General features: G+C 33.3%; 1 protein-coding gene across 2 annotated transcripts in view; it reads right to left on the bottom strand.

The window, feature by feature from the left end:
* Window positions 1-20,580, bottom strand: part of oaf (out at first) — a 192,064-nt gene extending 171,484 nt beyond the window's left edge. Inside the window, exons 1-4 of one of the 2 annotated variants that reach the window (XM_065349786.1) lie at window positions 20,370-20,580; window positions 19,634-19,747; window positions 15,161-15,295; window positions 11,071-11,254 (exon numbers count right to left, since the gene is read on the bottom strand). In XM_065349786.1, the coding sequence (XP_065205858.1) occupies window positions 11,071-11,254; window positions 15,161-15,295; window positions 19,634-19,747; window positions 20,370-20,450 (514 nt within the window). In that variant the 5' untranslated portion in view covers window positions 20,451-20,580. The remainder of the gene's footprint in view (window positions 1-11,070; window positions 11,255-15,160; window positions 15,296-19,633; window positions 19,748-20,369) is intronic. The other variant, XM_065349787.1, reaches the window with a different exon arrangement.
* Window positions 20,581-20,610: the final 30 nt, after the last annotated feature.

Genomic DNA, 20,610 nt, shown 5'->3' with positions numbered 1-20,610 from the left:
AGGAAATAAGTTGATTCAATGCACAGTTTATTAAGAAGGCATTACACACGAAGGGAAAACTCGCGTAAAATAATTGACATTATAACTTCAAGTACATACAATAGGAACATGCATTGTAGTTGAATTTCTCAACAAATCTATACCTTTACCTTCGCACATTTTTCGAACATATCGAAAATAATGGTTTCACCTCAGAATTTTTTTCTCAATAGACTCTCGAAACAGGGAAAGTATATTCATTATTTACATACCCTCGAGAGCGCAGACTATTTGGAAAAAAGCTTTTTATGCTTGTACACGTTTTATCGTAACTTTTTCCTCGTTACATTTATACGTAGATATACTTCTTCGAATTACATAAAAGCATGAATACTGCAATATACTACTGAATAAGAATCAAAGAGAGTGAAAAAAAAAGAAGGAAACATTAAATATACGGCATGAAAGCTTTTAAGACATTCGTATAAAGTTAGAATTTTGGCACTGCATTGTTCATTGCTGCGCTATAAGTACACGCGGTAAGTTGTTAATTTTATTTTTCAAAGCATCAACATTCGAAAAGCACATCGTATCAAAATGGTAAAATGACTAAGGGAAAGAGGCGAATGAGTGAGACTCTTAATGTTACAATGCGTTGAACATATTTTACGTAGTACGTAGTACGTACGAGTACTTGGAAAAGGAATGAAATCCATATTCAAATTGAATTTTATCGTATCTGAATTTTTTTGTTCTGATTTCTTACGAATGAATTCTTCAGAATCTAATATCAAAATGAACAGAACTCTTTCGTTCTCTTATCTTGTGTGTTCGTTCTGTGTCTCCAGATGATCAATCCAACGTGCCTAAATAACATTCTCTACTCTGCGTAAGTAGAAGGCAAGGCAAATCCAAAATCAGGAGCTAGAAATTATTCTCAAATCGTTGCATTGTTGAGGAAAAAAAGTAATCAAATTTTGATTTTGGATTCGAATGAACGTGAAAATTTGCAAATGTTCTCAAACATAGTGGAGGAATGTACCAGTTAACTGTCAATTGAAAGTGTGAACTTTTTTCACTAAGTAATGTTTGGAAATGTTCGCGAATTTTTCCCAACACTATACTTGAAAAGGAGAATTTGTTTCAGTAAAAAGACACATAAATATACTAAGAAGATCTATAGATTAAGATGATTCCTATCTTTTTCACTCATTTTTCAGATTTTTAAATTCTAGAAAATTCGAAGACACGCCTTTATCGTTCACTGACCTTGCAAACCACGTAGAAAATAGATCTTTGAAATTATTAGAGACCACGAATGATGCGATTGAGAAAATGAAGAACGTGATCGAACCGCCAGAGTTGACAACAGAACTTACGAAGAAATCAAAAAAATAACGAAACTACGTATGTGATCTTGTAATACACAAACTGCTCCTAATTATAAAAAATTACAGGAAAGGAATTTTCGTGGTCAATTTTTGAATCACTTTTACAATTACCAGATGCTTTCTCGTAATATACTAAAATGTGAGATCAGAGATCACGTTTGTCCCCTTATTCCTTGAAAAGTGTAAATCCAAAGTTGAATTTTTTCATCTCAACTTGAGGCTAGGAAAAAGGATGTAGTATTTAGATTTCTTAAAGCTGAACAAATTGCCAACCTCAAAAATTGGGATTCCCACTAGTTTCTTCTGTTAGAGTAGACAGGCACATATTGCAAAAATGACACTAAAACATCAGGAAAAGAAGAACAGTCGCTGGAGAAGTTCAGTAAACCTTTTTTCATTATTTCACCAAAAAAAAGCACGAGAAAAATCAGCGTTTTTCTATGAATTTTCTCTCATCATTTTTTCAAGCTACCATGTACATAGAAAATGGCAAAATCCAATTGCTCATTCGTGGCAGTAATTTGTTCACATAAACTGAGAGTATTTTCTTTCTTTGCTATACCATCCTTTATACACTGTTTCATGTATTTGTATATCAGTGGCACTGCGCAAGGAAGAAGAAAATACGCTCTATTGTTTAAAGAAGATAACATTGTACCACATGCAGGTTTCCACTAATATAAAAGCTGGCGAAATGCACATTGTTTCAAGGCGCCGTTTATTCGTGTTTAACAAAAACCCGAGCAAAAGCGAAATATGTAATATGTATCTATGTATATTGTATATGAACGTATACTTTTGAATGATAAAACGAAGGGGTTTCAGAATTCAAAGTTGTTGTTCTTGGCGATGATAATACAACATGTTATTGTTTTTCCTTCGAAATACAAAATGAAAAGAAGAAAAAAAATACAGGCGGAAACCACGATGCTAAAAGTAAGTTTTACTACGTTTCAAATGAGCTGAGTTAAGGGATTTTTCAATCAGAAGAGCTCTGTCAATATGTATATTGTATGTACCTGTTATACAATTAAGTTAATGTACCTATGAACAAGTTCGTGAAATATTTTCCCACTTCAATGTCCATATCTTCAACAGAGGAATAATGCTCATCACTGTAGCTAATAATTTTCCTCACAATCGATTAGAAAATCATTATTTTTGGAAATGAAATTCGCAAGGCAAGATAATACGATCAACACATATTTAGAAAAAAAATCACATTTACTGTAATATTATTCAGTAATCAAGAATTTCAAAAGACAAATTCACCCATAAAATATCTCATATCATCAAGTACACCTTGTCGTAATGAAATCGATATTTTCACTAGGATAAATTACTCGAATAACCAGGTAGTATGTTAAACTCTCACAGGGTGCTTTTCGATTTCACTCGAGTCGCGAAATCCAAGATTTATTCGACGAGAATTACTGACAACGACGTAACGCCATCGCCACAAGAATCTCGTATTTCACGAGCCTTTTTACGTACGAAAATCCCCAATTCGAGAGTAATTTGAATCGAACCGCAAATTATCGCGAAGACACAACGTGACAAATGCGGACAAAACGCTTACGACTTTGTATTAATTTGACACTCTCTCGATACTTGGCAACTGGTATGGAAGTTGGCGAGTTTTTACGTAGATGAATTTAACGCGGTCGCTTTGCATATTAGCCAAAATGAAGTATCTTTTTACATTGCGTAAAATATTAGCACGCGCTAACGTAAGATAAATTATAGAACCCTTGCCCCCTCCCCCTCCCCAACGGATACCGTACGCGCAGTTCGCGTGTACGACACGACCGATGTCGCTTTAAAAAACTTTTTTTTTTAATGAGATGTGGAAAGATAGCGGCGTTCGGTGTGTAGAAAAATCTTACATAAGCATGAATGTTGCGTGTTTATAGTGTCGTGTTTTTTCGCAGCAGAAACGTGCTCGCGATATTTTGTTTTCTGTGAATTAGCACCAAGAAAAACACGTGTTTTCTTCCCATTCAAACTCGTAGTAAAAAAACTTTCAACGCGATGCTAACATACTATACGATTAATCGTCCTCTTGAAAAAAATTATTCCTAAAAAAGCGTTCGTTCGCTTCGGAATTTTATCAGAGTTACATTTTGTCAATGTAAATGAAATTTTTTCAAATGTTCTCTATCTAAAAAAGACACAATGGACAAGAAAATTACGCATGCTACCTTCCGTAGAAAAAGATGTCTCACCACACAGTACAACATTCTTCCATCAGTAACATAGGCAACATACCCTGAGCAAAAGTATGTATGTTTGCCAACACTGAAGTTTCGAAGGGGTCAGTTATGCTCTCGTGAGAAATTTTTGTTTTCGATTTTGCGAGGCAATTTAGACTTTTCATCATTCAAAATAAATTGAAATTACAACAATTTTTACAAAATTTACAAAATTTGAAAGTGGTCAAAAAATCGTGAAAGTTTCCTTCAAATGTGCCAAAAAAATCATTTTTTTTTAAATCGCCAAAAATTTGAAATTGCAAAAAATTCAAATTTGCTCGAAAATTGTTAGAATTTTCAAAAGTGAAAAATTCTGAGATTTCTAAAAACTTTTCATTTCCTAAATTTTGCAAAATACTTATCCGAAAATGACCAACGAAAATATGAATAAATAAAATCTTTCAAATCAACACGCCAGCTAAACCAATGAAAATGAAAAACACCCGACTTTCAAAAATGTAGTTGGAGAAAAAAATTTCAAAATGACTTTTGTTTTTTCAAACATGAAATTATGAAAATTGAAAAAAACAACAACAACAACGTGCAAGAATGTCATTTTCTTCAAAATTGCCAAAAATTGCAAAAAATGCCGTTTTTTTCTTGTTCAAAATACCAAGATTTTTTCAAAATATTAAAATTAGGCAATTTTTAAAAAAATTACAAAATTTGAAAATGGTCAAAAACTTTTTTTTTTAAAAATCGCCAAAAATTTTAAATATCAAAAAATTTGAACTTGTTGTTGGAAAAATGAGTTTATTTTCCTACCAAAATTTAGTTTTATTTGTTTATGTATAGAGTAATCTCTGGCTGCGCCAGGAATAGATCGTACCAGCTCTTATGGAAATTATTGGCTAATAAATCGCCAACAGTTTGAATTTTTGTTATGGTGATTTTTGTAAACTCGACGCGATAATATTGTTTTATACGTTGTACGTTAAGGTTATTCGAGAGCTTTTAAGCTCTGTTATTATTTACGTTTCACTACATTGAACCCTTAGGGTCAATGACTTGTTTCGAAAATAAAGCCATTTTATTTTTCGATTAATTTTGAATTTTTTTATTCAAAAGTATTATGTTATTTGTTCGACGACGTTAGTATTTCAGTCTGGTATTTTCTCCGAGTCGAGAAATATCGAACACTTGTTTGAAAATTGTCAGAATTTTCAAAAGTGAAAAATTCTGAAATTTCTAAAACGCCAGCTAAACCAATGAAAATAAAAAACGCCCAATTTTCAAAAAATGTAGTTGGAGAAAAAAATTTCAAAATGACATTTTGTTTTTTCAAACATGAAATTGTGAAAATTGAAAACAAAAAAACAACAACAACAAACACTGTTCCTTCTACGTGCAAAAATGTTATTTTCTTCAAAATTGCCAAAACTTGCCGAAGATTCATGGTTGATAAAAATTGCACTTGACTTTAGAAACACTGAATTACTATTTGTAATTTTATCTAGAATTTTTCAAGTCGCACAATACACATAATATGTAAACCTGTAGTAAGTACGAGTAAGTAGTAAGCACCCAGGTAAATTTCGAAAGAAATCGGACCAAAGACGAGCGATTTTTGATAAAAATGAGAGGTGAGGAGAGGTGAAGGGACGACTACTTCAACAAGCAGTACAGTACACAACTTTTTGAACTACGAGTGCATATATGAACAACAAGAAAACGAAAATTGACTGCAAGAGCTTCCATGCTCCCTCGAGGGAACGGCGTTCGACATAGGGTGACCTTAGAATGTAAATTTCAGAATACCAACAATAATCATAGTTTAAAATGTTGAAACTTTCAATGATAAATTCTCTAAGAATGAAAAATTTTTCAAACTATATTGTTTGAATGAAGAGCAGAAAAAAATCTACTGACAGTTCCAAACCCAAGGACTTGAGTTGGTATAAGTACTTCTGAAAATTTTTGAGTCTTATTGGGATTGATCTATGGTGTTTACTTCGGCAGTCTCAGGACATAACATAACAATCGTACATCACAAGCTTCTATGAATAATACGAGTAAATGTTAAATTTTGCATTGTAGATTCGTTATAAAATCTTCTATCTATTACCCAAGCACCACCGCCGTAGGGTTTCGAATAATGATTGTCGGATTTGGCATCGAAACGAAAGGTAAGCCATGGATTCTGTCTCAAGTTTGATCGATTAATGAACGATTCACTGTCCTGGTCCTTGTATTTGCTATTCAGATTAATTCGTTCGCTTCAAACTTTTTACTTCGTTGATTAAAAACATTCCATTTTTTAATCAAATTAATGCAACAAATTTTTGTTTCTTTAAATCGTTCCCTAAAACGCAAAGTCAACAAATGATATCTGTGTGGAGCCCGAAGGTCTATAAACTTTGGCGAAGTATTTTTTCATTTCGTCCCCTTTTTGTGCATGTACGAAAACTTTTATCAAAAAGCAAAAAAAAAAAAGATAATTACCTACCAACTTTTAAAATAAATTTAAAACTGCAAAAACCACGAGAACAAATTTACGTAGTTTCGTTATTTTTTAATCTTTTGTAAAAATTCCGTTGGAATTGATAATAATTGAAAAAATAATTAACGATTCGTTTACGACGAATTTCGTGGCATATTTTTCAACCTCATCGGGCAAGCCTTTGCCTAAAATCCTGTGTAAATATGACCCAAAGATACCCTATATATTTTCGGAAACCGAATACAATCGTTCAGTATCACCGCCACAAAGTTTTTAACCAAATTTTGTATTTCAAACGATAAGCCTATTTTGTGGATTCGACAGTCATCTAGGACTAATACGTAATACGTATACACGTACAAAAATAGGCCTTCAAAAGCGACGGTGATATTAAATATTTCCATAGTTTTGCCTACGACAATCCACTTGAAAATAATTCGGCGTGCTAAAAATCCGCCATTAATTCCACTCACCTAACGTTTTTCATTTAGTGGAAAATTAAATTTACGCAAAAGCGCAACGCAATTAAATAAGTTTAAATAAAACCGCCGCGCCGCCACACCAACAAGTTCAAACTATAAGGGATGACTTGAATTTCATAATATAACTTTGCCGACAACGAGAGATATACTTTTATAAAAGCTCGTACCTTTGTTTTTAAAACTTGGCGAAATTTTTCCCATCCCGAATTCGATGCTTTGATCCGCGGAAATTCAACTCATACCGCAGCATCGAACCGAAAGTATTATTGTGCATAGACAGAATGAAATTACATTTTCGACTATGCAATGTGTTTTAATTACGAACCGACAAACGTACATAACATACGGTGATTATTAACGCTCTTCCTCGTTTTCCTCATCTTTAAAGTATACGCAATAGCGACAACTTACTCTCAAACATACGAGTATAGTACTTCGTAAGGAAATTACTTTTCTCAACTTTATAATAAGGAAGACGCCAGCGAAGTAATCAACTTAAAAACTAGAATCGACCTTGTGCGTGTACGCCGACGTTTTATACCCAAAGTCTCCTTAGCAATTATCCAGCTACGAAATTTTATTAGGGAAGCTACCGGAATTGCACATGGGTTTAGTGGTATATTATAGTGGTAGATTTCTATCCCCTGTAGTAGATTTTGAAATTCACTTAAATCGACAATATTACTCGTACATCTTTTCAAAAATAGAAAGGCAGGGTTTCGTAAGTCGAGCTGAATTTCGGATAAAAAAAATAACGCATGATAAAATTCAACAGCTTCGGGGCTGAAAGCAGATTTCATTAATGTTAGTTTTCTGCTAAGTAGGTATATATTGTTTCAATAATTGTAAAATTTCAATTCGGATTCTTTCATTTTTATTCTCGTTCGCATATTTCCTATTATGTGCAGGAAATTTCGAAGTGAAGAAAGTTTACTTTCTGACGTGCATATTTTGAAAAAATTAGCTCAAGGCAGAAATCGATTGATTTGTTATACCAGTCGCATCAGACGTTCGAAAGAAACACACGAGTAATCAACTAATCATGATCAATTGATCACATTCCATAACGAAATTCAATCCTTAAAATTTCTTGGGTAAGCTTCCTATCACTGCCCAGAAAAGAAGGAGGAACGCATGTATTTGGAAAATCCAAAAAAAAAGAATTTTACAGCTGACTGGCGTTAATTTATTTAAGGGTGCTATTCGCCATCCTTTACTTATTTTTCGATGTAATGTAGCGGTGAAAAGGACAGCGGGAAGGGCATTTACTACTCCTTTTATTAAAGCCGTAAATTTTGCGGTTCTTGCCGACGTTGCTGTAATAAATGTTCGTTATTCGTTTTAACGATAAAATGAAAATAACGGCTACGTATGAGTATGGTATAGCCATAGAGTAAGTACATAATATTTACGTACGTTTTTTTCTTCAGTTTAAATTATTTAAGAACTAAAAAAAAAAAAAAATTAAATGAAGACCGAGTTGAAAGTTACTTAGAAAAACTTTTACCTTCGATAATGCTCCTAGACGAGAAATATGGGTCTTCAAATAGGAGAAACTTTCGAAAAATCGTATTTTTTTGCTCTAGTCCATACGAAGGGCGGTTTTCCAAAAGTGGATAAGTCAAGTTTTTTGAAAATTGAGTTTTTCACGCCATTGTGTTCTATAGGTCGTATCTCACCTATTTAATGCCTAACCTACCCAAAATACCTATTTACATTACTCATGATAAGAAAGTACACACTTTCGCCCCTTCTATGAGGGCGAAAAGCCCTCTTTTCATCCCGGCACTTTCGACCCGCGTCAACTAAACACGTACAGAAGTTTTCCACCCGCGTTAACCAAACACAAGCCGAAACCTATCGAAAAGATAACAAACGCGAGTAGGCTTACATGAGTAACACATTGTTATGAGATTATTGAGATTTTTCTGGGTTTTGCGTTAATCAAGCATTGAATTATTTTGTTGTTTGTGAAGTCAAAAGTGTGTGGTTATGGTCAGTTCTTTCGTCATGTGCATGTGCTGTGTTTGTTCGAATTTTGTTTGAATAACGATTTATTTATCTTACATATTTCATTACCCATGTAATTAAAATTAATAACTTGCACAATATTATACTCTGCATTCTGCAGAGACTCAAGACTCAACTGAATACCATGGTCCCCACATACTAGCAGCGACGAATGCGTATACTTTCTTATAATTCGTAATGTAAAATATCTTACATTATAAGGTGTGAGAGTGAACTTTTTAACGACGAGTAAATTTTGCTTCACTCGCCTTCGGCTCGATCAGCAAACTTTTGCTACCTCACTCGCTTCGCTCGTTCGGTAGCAGTTACTTCTCTCACCTTCGGTTCGTTCAGTAAACTCGTCCACTTCACTCGCCTTCGGCTCGCTCAGTGAACAATACTCGTCGTTAAAACGTCCACTTTCGCCCCTTATGGTGTAATATACTATTACCTACGTACAATCCAGCTTTTCTGTAAGTTGCGGATTGCAATCGTTTTTCCAAAACGCGATAAGTCATGATTACTTCGTTTTCGTTACTTTTATAGCCAAAATAGAGCTGCGAATATGGTTTTTTTAATAGATAGTACTGTAATATGTACTATATTTTCGTTTTTATTTTATTGCCAAAATGCAGATAGGTACATTTTTTTAAAATGATAGTGCTGTAGATAAATACTTGATTTTTGCCAATTCTATCGCCAAAATGCAGGTAAAATTTTTTTTTTTCAATCAAAAAATTTTTTTCGTAAATTTATTGCCGAAATAGTGGTAAGATTTTTTTTTTAATCAAAAATCTTTTTTTTCAATTTATAGTGTTGTAATAGGTACTTAATTTTTGTTTAAAACACAGGTAAAATTTTTTGTAATCAATTTTTTTGGTCATATACTTTTGTATTGTGAATTAGAGTTGACTTACATCAATTTGCAACACTGGTTCTATCATATAAATGAAAACATGAAAAATCGTTTTTCCAAAAGGCGATAAGTCAGTTTACTTTTTCTGCCGCAGAAGCGCTGCAAACTTGAGTTACACCACAAAACCAACACATACGTGTTGAGATAGAACCAATACAACATGCAGGATAGGTGTCATACTCCAAGTGCATCACGCCTTGAAATGGGCACTAAAAACATCATTTATCTCGAAATCACAATTTTTGACTTATCGCTTTTTGGAAAACCGCCCTTCATACCCAATCTGCTGTAGAATTCAAAATATAGTATGTATGTAAAATTGGGCCAGTTTTTCTAAAGGCTTCGAAGATGCTCTCCTCTTAGAACTCATATCTCCCTTCTAGAGGTACCTTCAAAGCAGCATTTTTTTGAATGGCTTCAGTCTTTACAGAATTTGATCAACGCTACCATGACGTAAGAATTTCTATTGCCCTGTTGAATTATTCATGCAGTTAGAACTAATATTTCCACTTGAAAACGAATAAAATATATTCGATGGGTAATTGAGTAAGTATTAGGCTAAAATACCTATACATATTGAAATGATTTATTCATCCTTCGAGTGGACTACACTTTTCGTGGTAATATTAATTCATATGATTCTATCACGGATCCCAACCTTGAAGGAGAGTTCTTTGGGCATTTTCTCATCACAAACATGAGTTCGTGACTGAAGAAGGTGTTGCTTTCATTTGAAGAAAACGAATACGTACATCTACGGAACCACAACTGATTGCAAGATAGTTTTTGCATATTTTGCTTTCACTATATTGGTTGCTTAGTTTGCTTTTAAATATCAACTTGAAGCTGATGATTGAATTCTTAATATTTTTTATAATTTATAAAGTAGACATTAAAAATTAAATTCCAAATCAGTCCCTTTAGTTTCAATAAACAGTAATTGCTGATTGCCTTTACGTCAAAATATTGTTTGCAGATTAGCTATAAACTGAAAATTCATATTGCCATTTACAAATTGCGTAGAAGTTTCCGATGAATACACTGCTAAAATTTCCAATCATCACAGACGCAAACAACTGTTGGTTACATCTTCGAATTTTTCGCCAAAATATTGCTAAGCATTATAATAAAATCCTAATCTCTAATTAGTTTTATTGAAAAATGCTAATCACTGATTGACTATTTGTTGAAATGCTGCTTGCTGATTGGCTATAAGTTAAAACGACGTTTATGATAAAAATTTGAAGACGAAACGAAATATAAATATCACCAGAAATGCGAACTCCCCCCATTCCTCTAATCCTTGCAACTGGATAGAACAAGAATTCGTGGATCTGTGTTGAGCAATTAAAAACCACGTACGCTCGCCTGGGAGGGGAAGGGGTAGTTTTCGACACTGTTTAGCAACATGTACACCATATCCAGAGGGGGGAGGGAGGCGAAGTTGCGGGAAACACATTAATTAAAAAGATTTTCGGGATTTCATAGATGAACATTTCCATTTTATGAAAAATATAAAATCAGCTCGGTGTAACACAATTCTTCCAATAATAGGCTTAATTATATTTGTAAGTACAAGTGGATCGTATAAAACGCCTACCTCTTAACGAGCTCCACGTTTCCATGTCTGAGTAGCTGGAGTAAGTGAAATCCATGGCTTCCGTGCACATCGACTTCACATACTTTGAAATAAGTCCAGTTTCTGGAAGGTACAGGGATATTCCTAAAGTCTTATTCTTGACTCCTTCGTCGTTTTCGGCAACTCGAATAGTGCCAGGATTTTTCTATGACAGAAAGAAAAATTGAATGAAAATTAGTACAGTTGAGAATTTCTCCTATTTGGAAATTTCATCATCAATTTGCAGAACTGCAGAATGATCAACTTCATTAAAATAGGTATGTACATAATTATGCAATCCAAAGTACAGTCGTGTTATGGTGATTGCATACACAAATCAATCAGGCAACAGAAACATGAAAATAAACAAATACACGTAGCTGAAAATTAATTCAAAATTCATTTTGACCATTTTTAATTTTCATTATCTCAATAAAAAACAAGAAAAGAAAAGAAAAGAAAAGAGGTGTTGTTTGTAATCTTGCACGATGTTCATCAGGGATAGGTAAGTACACTTCTCCTCTATTTCCAAAGTCCAAAAGTGACTACGCAATCTTGATCCAATTTTACATTTTTTCAATTCCTAGATTCCATCTGCGTCAGCTCAGAAATTGTGCAGAATCGAGATTGAAATTATTACGGGCATCGTAGCCAAATTCTTATACAAAAAAAGGTAACTTTAGTGATTTTCAGCAGTGAAAAGAGTAACCAAAAAAGTGGCCAATTTTTTTTTTATTCCAGCGTTCAGCAGGGCAAAAAATCGAAAAACAAAAGTAAAAAATGTTCAATAAGAAATCGGTATTCAAATCACGAACCGACATCATACATATTTCACCTAAAAACCTTACGAATTTTAATGATGTTTTTTTTGAAGGAAGTTGGTTTTGAAAATGAAATCAGAAAGGGCCTAAGTGAGGGCGAAAGTTCTTGAAAATTTGTATTTCGAGCCTCGAGGCATAAAAACGATGTTTCTTGAGAGGAGTTCATTTTTTGGCTTTGAAACTTGATTTCTTTTCAAAAATAAAGTTCCATCTCGATTTCGAAAAAGAAAAGAAAACAATCGCGAGCAAAGCGTAAAAAAATATAGGTACTTAATTTGGATTGAAAAACCAACTTTTTTTAATTTAAAAAAAAAATTAAAAAGTGACTTTTTTGGAAGAAAAGTAACCAACAGTACCCTTTTAATGAAAAAAGTACCTAACCAAAATGGACTTTTCGTGAAAAAAGTGAAAAAGTCACTTAAAAAGTGACTCGCTACGATGCCTGTAAAATTGTTCAATGAAGAAAATTCGCATAAAATTCTTTTAAAAAGAGTAAAAAAAGACAGGTAGGCAAATAATTTGGATGAAAACCGCCTTTTTCTATTTTAAAAAAAATCAAAAAGTGACTTTTTTGGAAGAAAAGTAACCAATAGTGACCTTTTGATAAAAAAAAAGTACCCAAAGTGATTTTTTGAGAAAAAAGTGACAAATTCGCATTAAAAGTAACCCGCTACGATGCGTCGATGCTTGATAATTATCTCCTTCATTCCCAAAGCCTAAAAAGTGACTTGCAACTTTCGAGAGAAAAACTTTTCAAATAGAAAAAATGATTGAATTGTAATTTTTTCAGTTTTGATGAGTTTAGCTTTCACATTCAGGACAGAATAAACCTCTCGATATCATCGGGTCATTCCATGTCAACTCAACCAACGTTTTTAAGTCATGTCTTTCGATTTCGCTCAATTTTTGTTTACAATATATACCCATCCAGTAAGTAACAACCCCGCAATTAGTTTGGTCCCAGCCCTCTCAGGGGGCGAGTGGGGGCTTCCATTATTTTCACATTGTCTCGAGGTACTCAACTTCAGCAGCCCATTTCTCCAAAACTATGATACTTTGATCAAAACTGATTTCACAGTTCGAAAGGGCATTGCATTTAGAACTTTTTTAGCATTTTGAAATTTTCAAAAGTTGAAAGTCAAACTTTCAATTCAAATTTCAAAATAGCGCTGTAAGTGGGAGCTACCATTTAAAATTTTGAAAAATGTCCATAGATGTACCTTTCGATGTTTTTTTGGAATATTCAAGTTTCGAGATGGGATCTCTTAATGTAGAGGGAGCACCCACACCCCCAATTTTGGGTAAAACTTTCGAAAGAAAATCTGGGGCATGTGATATATCGAATTCTATGTTTTTGGTGACGCTAAACACGAATATTACGTCAGATTTTTGAAAAGATCCCGTCCATGGCCCCCAGCACCTCCCCGAAGGGGGTAAAAGTTCAAAAAAGTGTCTTGTTCGTGCGACACATGGAATAGTATGTTTTTGGTGACGCTACACACGAATATGACTTTAAAATTTAAACTTTAAATTTGAACTTTCAAAAATTTCAAAATGCTAAAAAAGTTCTAAATGCAATGCCCTTTCGAACTGTGAAATCTGTTTTGATCAAAGTATCATAGTTTTGGAGAAATGGGCTGCTGAAGTTGAGTACCTCGAGACAATGTGAAAATAATGGAAGCCCCCACTCGCCCCCTGAGGAGACTGGGGCCAAACTAATTGCGGGGTTGTTACTTACTGGATGGGTATATATGTAGTAGGTATATTGTAAAAAAAAATTTGAGCGAAATCGAAAGACATGACTCAAAGTCGTTGGTTGAGTTGACATGGAATGACCCCATCATGAAATATCGAAGTATTTTTTTCAATAACTCAACCTTGATCAAATTTTACACTTTATTCAATTCCTAGAAATCATCTGCGTTGACTCAGAAATCGTGCAGAATCGAAATCGAAATGCATTGGCCCAAACGTAGAACGTAGACGTACTTTATTTATCGCTTCAAAACTACTCGTGGATCTGCCAACCATAATAAGTAGGTAGCAGGTACCCAATATATTACCACGAGATCTGCTTAAAATTAGCACTAACTACACAATATGCTTTACAAACTGTGAGAAATACACATACTTTCTTCATTTCTAACAATTAAGAAGTGACTTGCAACTTTCGAGAGAAAAACTTTTCAAACAGCAAAAATGATTGAATTGTCATTTTTTCAGTTTTCCTGAGTTCAGCTTTCACATTTTGAACAAAATAAATCTCTAGATATCATCATGAAATTTCGAGGCATTTTTTCCAATCATGCAACCTTGATCAAATTTTACACTTTTTTCAATTCCTAGAATTCATCTGCATCGATTTAGAAATCATGCAGAATCGAAATCTAAATGCATTGGCCCTACGTAGAATGTAGACGTACACTATTCATCACTTTAGAACTAAATCTACATACAACTAAAATATAGGTACCCAATATACCACGAGATCTGCCCAAAATTAGCACTAAGCTACACTTGAATTTTTGCTTTCTCAACTGTGAGAAATTCGATTGGCAGAAATGAATCTAATAAAATGATACTAAATTATGAAAAATATTCACCTGATTAGTGATTACGATGATAGACTATACTCCATACAATGGCACTTATAAAACTACAAAGAAACGCGATCTCATTCGAATTTCATCACTTCTCCACAACGACACGAGTCAGTTTATCGTCCGAAAACAAAATTCACGAAACACCGAAATTAATCGAATTCGAAATAGGCTAAAATGCTTCTCTTCTGTCATTTTAGATATTCACGATCACGATCAAACTCGAAAGAATGGTTCTTCACAACCACAACGATATACGACGTACGAATGGCGACCAGGACTATGCGACGCGATGGTTTCAAGTCGGTTCGAATCGAAGAAATACGCAATAAATCATCGCATAATATAATACGAATACGAAATTCATCCCCCCCCTCCCCAACATGCACAAATCAACTCTTATCTATAAGATAAGGACGACTAGAACTTCGACGAATACAATAAGCGTGCATCATTCTCACTAGGCAAGATTTTACAAGCTAGAGATACCTATTACCTACTCACTCATACTGACTCACACAATCATTGTATGGTTATATCCATACTACTTTTCTCTGAGCGCAAGTGTAAGCATGAAAAATGTACGTATAATAAAACTAGGCATTCATCGTTCATCACTTACGTAAGAATTTCGAATTAAAATGCAATTACCTGTCTTAACTTGGACATGGCATCCGCAGAAATGAAATCTTGACGTGGTATATGTGTAACGAAACACATTACCTGGTACTGGCTCTGCCCTCTTTCTTCTTCTCCCAACACGAGGGCTTTTAAAATCTGAACCTCCTGCAAATTGAAAATTAGTCTGAGTTGAAAATAAATGAACTTATCGACCTCACGATATCGACCATCAAAAGGTTTATAATTAAATTATTCGATGAAACTACAACTCCTAAAAGCTATTAGGTACAATACCATCTCGTCAAACTCTAGTTGAGCTTCTTCTTTAGGAAGAAAAAAAAATCAAACGTCTATTTCGTAACGATAAAATTAAAAACCAATTACAAAACAAGCTGTTTAGCTCTTAAATAGCCAACGACGATTTGAGAAGAGATAGAGAAAAAAAATAGCATTGTCGTTTTTTTTCCTCGAATAAAAGCAAGAAAATTCATTTTGAGAAAAAGCAATAGTGGAATATTATTTTGCGAGACGACGAACATGAAAAGCGATTTCATTTCAAGATTACGCTCCTCGTGTTTTTTTCGTATATTTCAAAAGTTCATTCGTGAACAGGAAAGGGTTCATAATACACAATATAATTTGAAAATTTATCACCGTCTGAGCTTATTTTTGATTTTACTTTGTATTGGTCATTAATGCGAATGAAATATTGAAACGATAAACGTGTTAGGGGAGTTTTTTTTTTTGTTCGAAGCTTTTAAAGCGTTAATTTTTCTTATTCTTTTTCGTGATTCGCGCATCTCATCACGTCTCGTTTGTATTATTCGTCTAATAAAAGTGAAGCAATTTGGCCGAAAAAATGTTGAGCTGAATCAACTTTTATTAAATTTTTCTTTTTTTTCGCAGCACGATTTTTTTTTCATCCTTCGTATAATCTTCATTAATGGATTGATTTCTCCGAGAATGAATTTTCCGCTTCGATTATTTCCATAACGCGACGTAATACAAATTTATAATAAATTAAAAAAAGAGGTTGTTGATTTTGTAGAACGATTAAATTAAAAGCCGAAGAACGAAATAGTTTCGTTTCGATTCGTGGAATAACAAAAGCTGGAATTTTTAATCAATAACAAAAAACACGCTAAAATTAATATTGTAGCAAAAAATTTTGAGATTCGACATGAGGAAAAAAAGGTTACTTATATTAAACTGCAAAATGTTCAACTTCGTATGAAGATACGAGTAGGTACATTCGTCATAAATTATCAAGTAAAAAATGCAAATAAATAAATCAATAAATGAGTTTAAATTTATATAGTCTAATAATATTTAAGGTTACGAAGAACTTTGTCAAAGTGCAATTCCATAAATTGAAATTTTTTCAAAGAAAAAAATATGACTTGGGTGAACATAAGAATAGAGAAAAGTAACTCAAAAACGACTTCGAAAAATCCTTTGAAGTGGCCGAAAAAAAAAAAAAATCAAGCCACTTGGAAGCCTCAAAATTCCTTCGACAATCTGCATATCAACAGTAATACAATAATACCTACATACAAAACATTCCAAAATTATGGAAAAAGTTCCCTTCAAAATAAAACAATCTCAAGAAAAACTTACAAAAAATCTATGTGAAATGAAAAGAAACCATAAAAAATTTCTCCAAGTTTGAAATACTAATGGCAAAAAAACAAAATTCATTAAAAATTCCGCCAAAATTGTGAATATATCGGAAATAATCAAATCTAAATGAATTTCAAAGAATAAGGTTATACAAAATTACAAATTTTCTGAAAATTTACGTATTAATCAGTCAAAAATCGTGTATTCTCTCGAGTGAAAAATAGCAAGGTCTCTTTTTAAAAAATCAAAATTTGCGCTCATGATGTTTTGTCTATTTAAAAAATCGGTTAAATGCGAGTTTTTTCACCTTTCTATAGTAACTGAGAATTGAAGATGTAATGAATTTTCTCTCACATAAAATGTGAGAATGGATTTCACTCAGAATAATCATCGCACAATACTAGTACGAGACGCATTTGCCATTTTCAAGAGAGTTCTAAATAATTTTTTTTTTCAATCTTTAAAGAACAGTCGAACTATGAATCGAATACTTCAAAGAACCCGCAAAGGAAAATCTGAAATCGCAAAGCACAGCATTCAATTCCATTTTTTGACAACTTTGGCAGCTCGAGAAGAAAATTTTTACATCACGTTAGATTTTGATTAAAAATTTTCATTTTGGAATTTTTGCGATAATTTCGTAACAAAAAAAAACAACAACAACTACGTATGTACTTATTTCATTAGATTGGAAAATGCATAAGTTTAAATTTTGGATCGGTGGTATAATTTCTTTTTGAAATTTGATTTTGATAATTTAGGAGTTCTTAAATTTTTACATAGGATTCCGTTTTCAAATTCCAAAATAAACTTACAATTAATTTTCGAAATTTTCGCGCTTTTGCTCTCTACAGAAATTTACATTTGATCAAAAATGGAAACCGTTCCTAAAGAAAACATAAAAATCTCCTTATTTGTCAAAAATTGCAAGAAATTTCTGTGTTTTTTTTACAAATGTCAAATTTTTCTCCAAATTTCCAAATTATAAAATAAAATATTTTGAAATCGAAAACCTCGCGAATCTAATCCTGTCTCATTCCAATCGCCATTGTCACAAAAAAAATGAATGAAATGTTGTGTTGGAATTTTTTTTTGGGAGTTTTAAAAAGCTCAAGCGAGAGAAAATTAGAAAACATTTTCAGATGATAAAATAAATATTGCTAGAAAGAATTTTTGCGAGAAAATATGGGTTGGCTTGGCAGCATTGAATCAATGTACTCACATTTATTTTGATTAAACTGAATGCTGCTAACCAATCAACATTTTTTTCACGAAAATTCTCGCTAGCTGATCAGACCAGCTCTACTTGATATTATTGAAAACCCTGCACCGTATGCTCAGAAAATATATCGAGCACCTCATATAATTTCGGTGTTGGAAATTCAAATGTAATCTGTCACGACTCACGAGAAAACCAACCTATGTAGTGTCCAAAACGTAAATTTTACAGGAAGGGCATTTGAAGTTTTGAGTCTATGTAAGTATCAGGCGATCTAAAATTTGTAGGTCCGTGAAACTTGTACCACTTTTGGCCCCCATGAGTGCCAACATAACCAAACATAACCCGATATTTTTTTCAGAATCATCACATTCAAGGTTGCCAAGTCCAATAATCAAAAATTCCCAAAATCAATTTTTTCGATTTTTTTTTTGAATTTTTGCCAAAAATGTTGAAAAAACTACCCGAGTATGAATTATTAATGAAGAATAAGTTATTATTATTAAATTCATCACGTTTCTTAACAAATTTGTTCAAGGTGAAAATAGTTGATTTTTCCAATTCTCAAGCCTTACTCAAATTTCAAAATATGGCACAAATCCTCCAAATGTAGGCCGATTGTTGCAAAAATTTGCATTTCGACTCCTCAGAACATACCTTTCAAGAAAATCAAAAAAAAAAAATTTCAATTTTTACTGTAGTTGCTCTATTTTTTTGACCTCAGATTTAGGGTAAAGAGAATCGTTCGTGAACGTTTCAACCCCCACAGTCGGATTCAGTACCCTAAGTAAGTACTACTAATATCCACCATAAAAAGATATCGATTTTTTGGATAAGCTGGTTTTCTCGTGACAGATCACAAATTGAACACAGCGAATATCAAAAATGATTTTTCGTGATTTGATTGGTCATATATTGTGTGTATTCTACGACCTACGTCGATATTTCGACAACCTAAATTTTCAGCAAAACACTCGCGAGTAGCTTAAGTAGCTGTGGGCTGCTCAATATTTTTGAGCATACTGTATCCAGATTCAAATAAGCACTGCCCGTACATGTCATCGAACAAAATGAAAATTACTGTGAGTTTTCACATGATTTTTTCAAGCTTTCATTTTTCTATAATTGACCGCCTTTAGCAAATTTACCATTTTTCTCACGAAAAAATTGGTTTACCTTACGTCGTCATCACTTCAGGAATTTACGAAGGAGCTCATCTTCATCACGACGGAATATTATTACAAAGGTTAATTCAGAATTTATTAATTTTCTCGCTGGAAAAGCTGCGTTGTTAAATTTACTCGAAAAAAAGGGGGAATCACTTTTGACATTTTCATTTGACGTGTAAAAATACCCATAAAACCCATTAATTCGCAGCATGGCTGACTACAAAGGATATAAAAAAAAACCATCGTTAATAAATGGTTCAAGAAATTGCCACGAAAAAAGTAAATAAAAGCGACATTTGCCAGAAAGTGTTAAAGGTTGAGTTCATTTTATTTCCTGCCGCGAGCGACGTACTACCAAAGAACAGAGTTATTTTAGAGAATAATGTAGATATTCTTCCCCTCGCTCGTAATTAATGAACTACGATTATGAGGTAAAAACAACACGTAAACCTTCGCAATTTTATTTTACACGTTATTCGAATTAAAAATACGAACCTTTTTAAAATCGATGAATTGAGTGACCAAAGTGCCATCAGAATTCTGATATTCCAAAGTAACAGTATCTGCGGTCAAATTGGCTGAAATAGTTTCTTGGAGAACTTCTCCTCCCTGGAAAAAGAACACACAAATTTCAATGTTGTATTAGAGAGATAAGATAACGTAATAAGTATATTTTTCTACGAATTATCCCACACCTATAGAATAACAATAAATCCTAATACGAAGGCGCTAACGACTTCACGATTAAATTGCTGTAATACGAGCATGTTTGAACAGTTCAAACAATGAATTTTCAAGAAAAATAACGTCAACAGCTAAACGTAGATAAGCCAACCTCAAGTTCCGTTACAGGTCTCACATTCCTTTTCAACATTCAAGTTCCAAATCGCATTCGACAACATGGTGCATATCATTCAAATATATACCGATTTTTACAAATTCACACTCAACATCACAGCATTCGTGTGTAGATTAATCGAATCTCACTCAGGAGATGAGCAAAAGAAACCTTTGATGTTAGAGACAAAACAGCTCACATATTTTATTCCTTTCTATGATAAAAACACGTAAATCTTCTGAGGAGTTCATTTCACTGAGACAGCAAATGCCGAAGTATTTCAAAAGATGAGATTTATGCAGAAATGAAGATGACACAAAAGCTGATAAAAGAATGGTAAAATATTTCAGAAAATGTGTATGAATGAACTTGCACTAATGTAAGTAATTTTACCTGGTTTCGAACATTGATGGCTAATTGAGCGGTATAACACTGCAACACCGAATATAGTAATAGAGAAATTAGAAAAAGCATTTCAAAATAACGTGAAATGCCGACTTCAAGCTTTCGAAAAACTTACGCGACACGCCGAAAAGCTCATTCGCACCGAACTGACCGACGAAACTTTTTACGATACAAAAACAACTGAATTCGGAATTCGCACGTGAATAAAAGATCGCCACTACGCAAGGCT

This window comes from Planococcus citri, chromosome 2, assembly GCF_950023065.1.
Source record: "Planococcus citri chromosome 2, ihPlaCitr1.1, whole genome shotgun sequence".
Taxonomy (NCBI): Eukaryota; Metazoa; Arthropoda; class Insecta; order Hemiptera; family Pseudococcidae; genus Planococcus; species Planococcus citri.
Note: the sequence above shows the minus strand (reverse complement) of the source record. Positions and strands in the feature narration are given on the sequence as shown.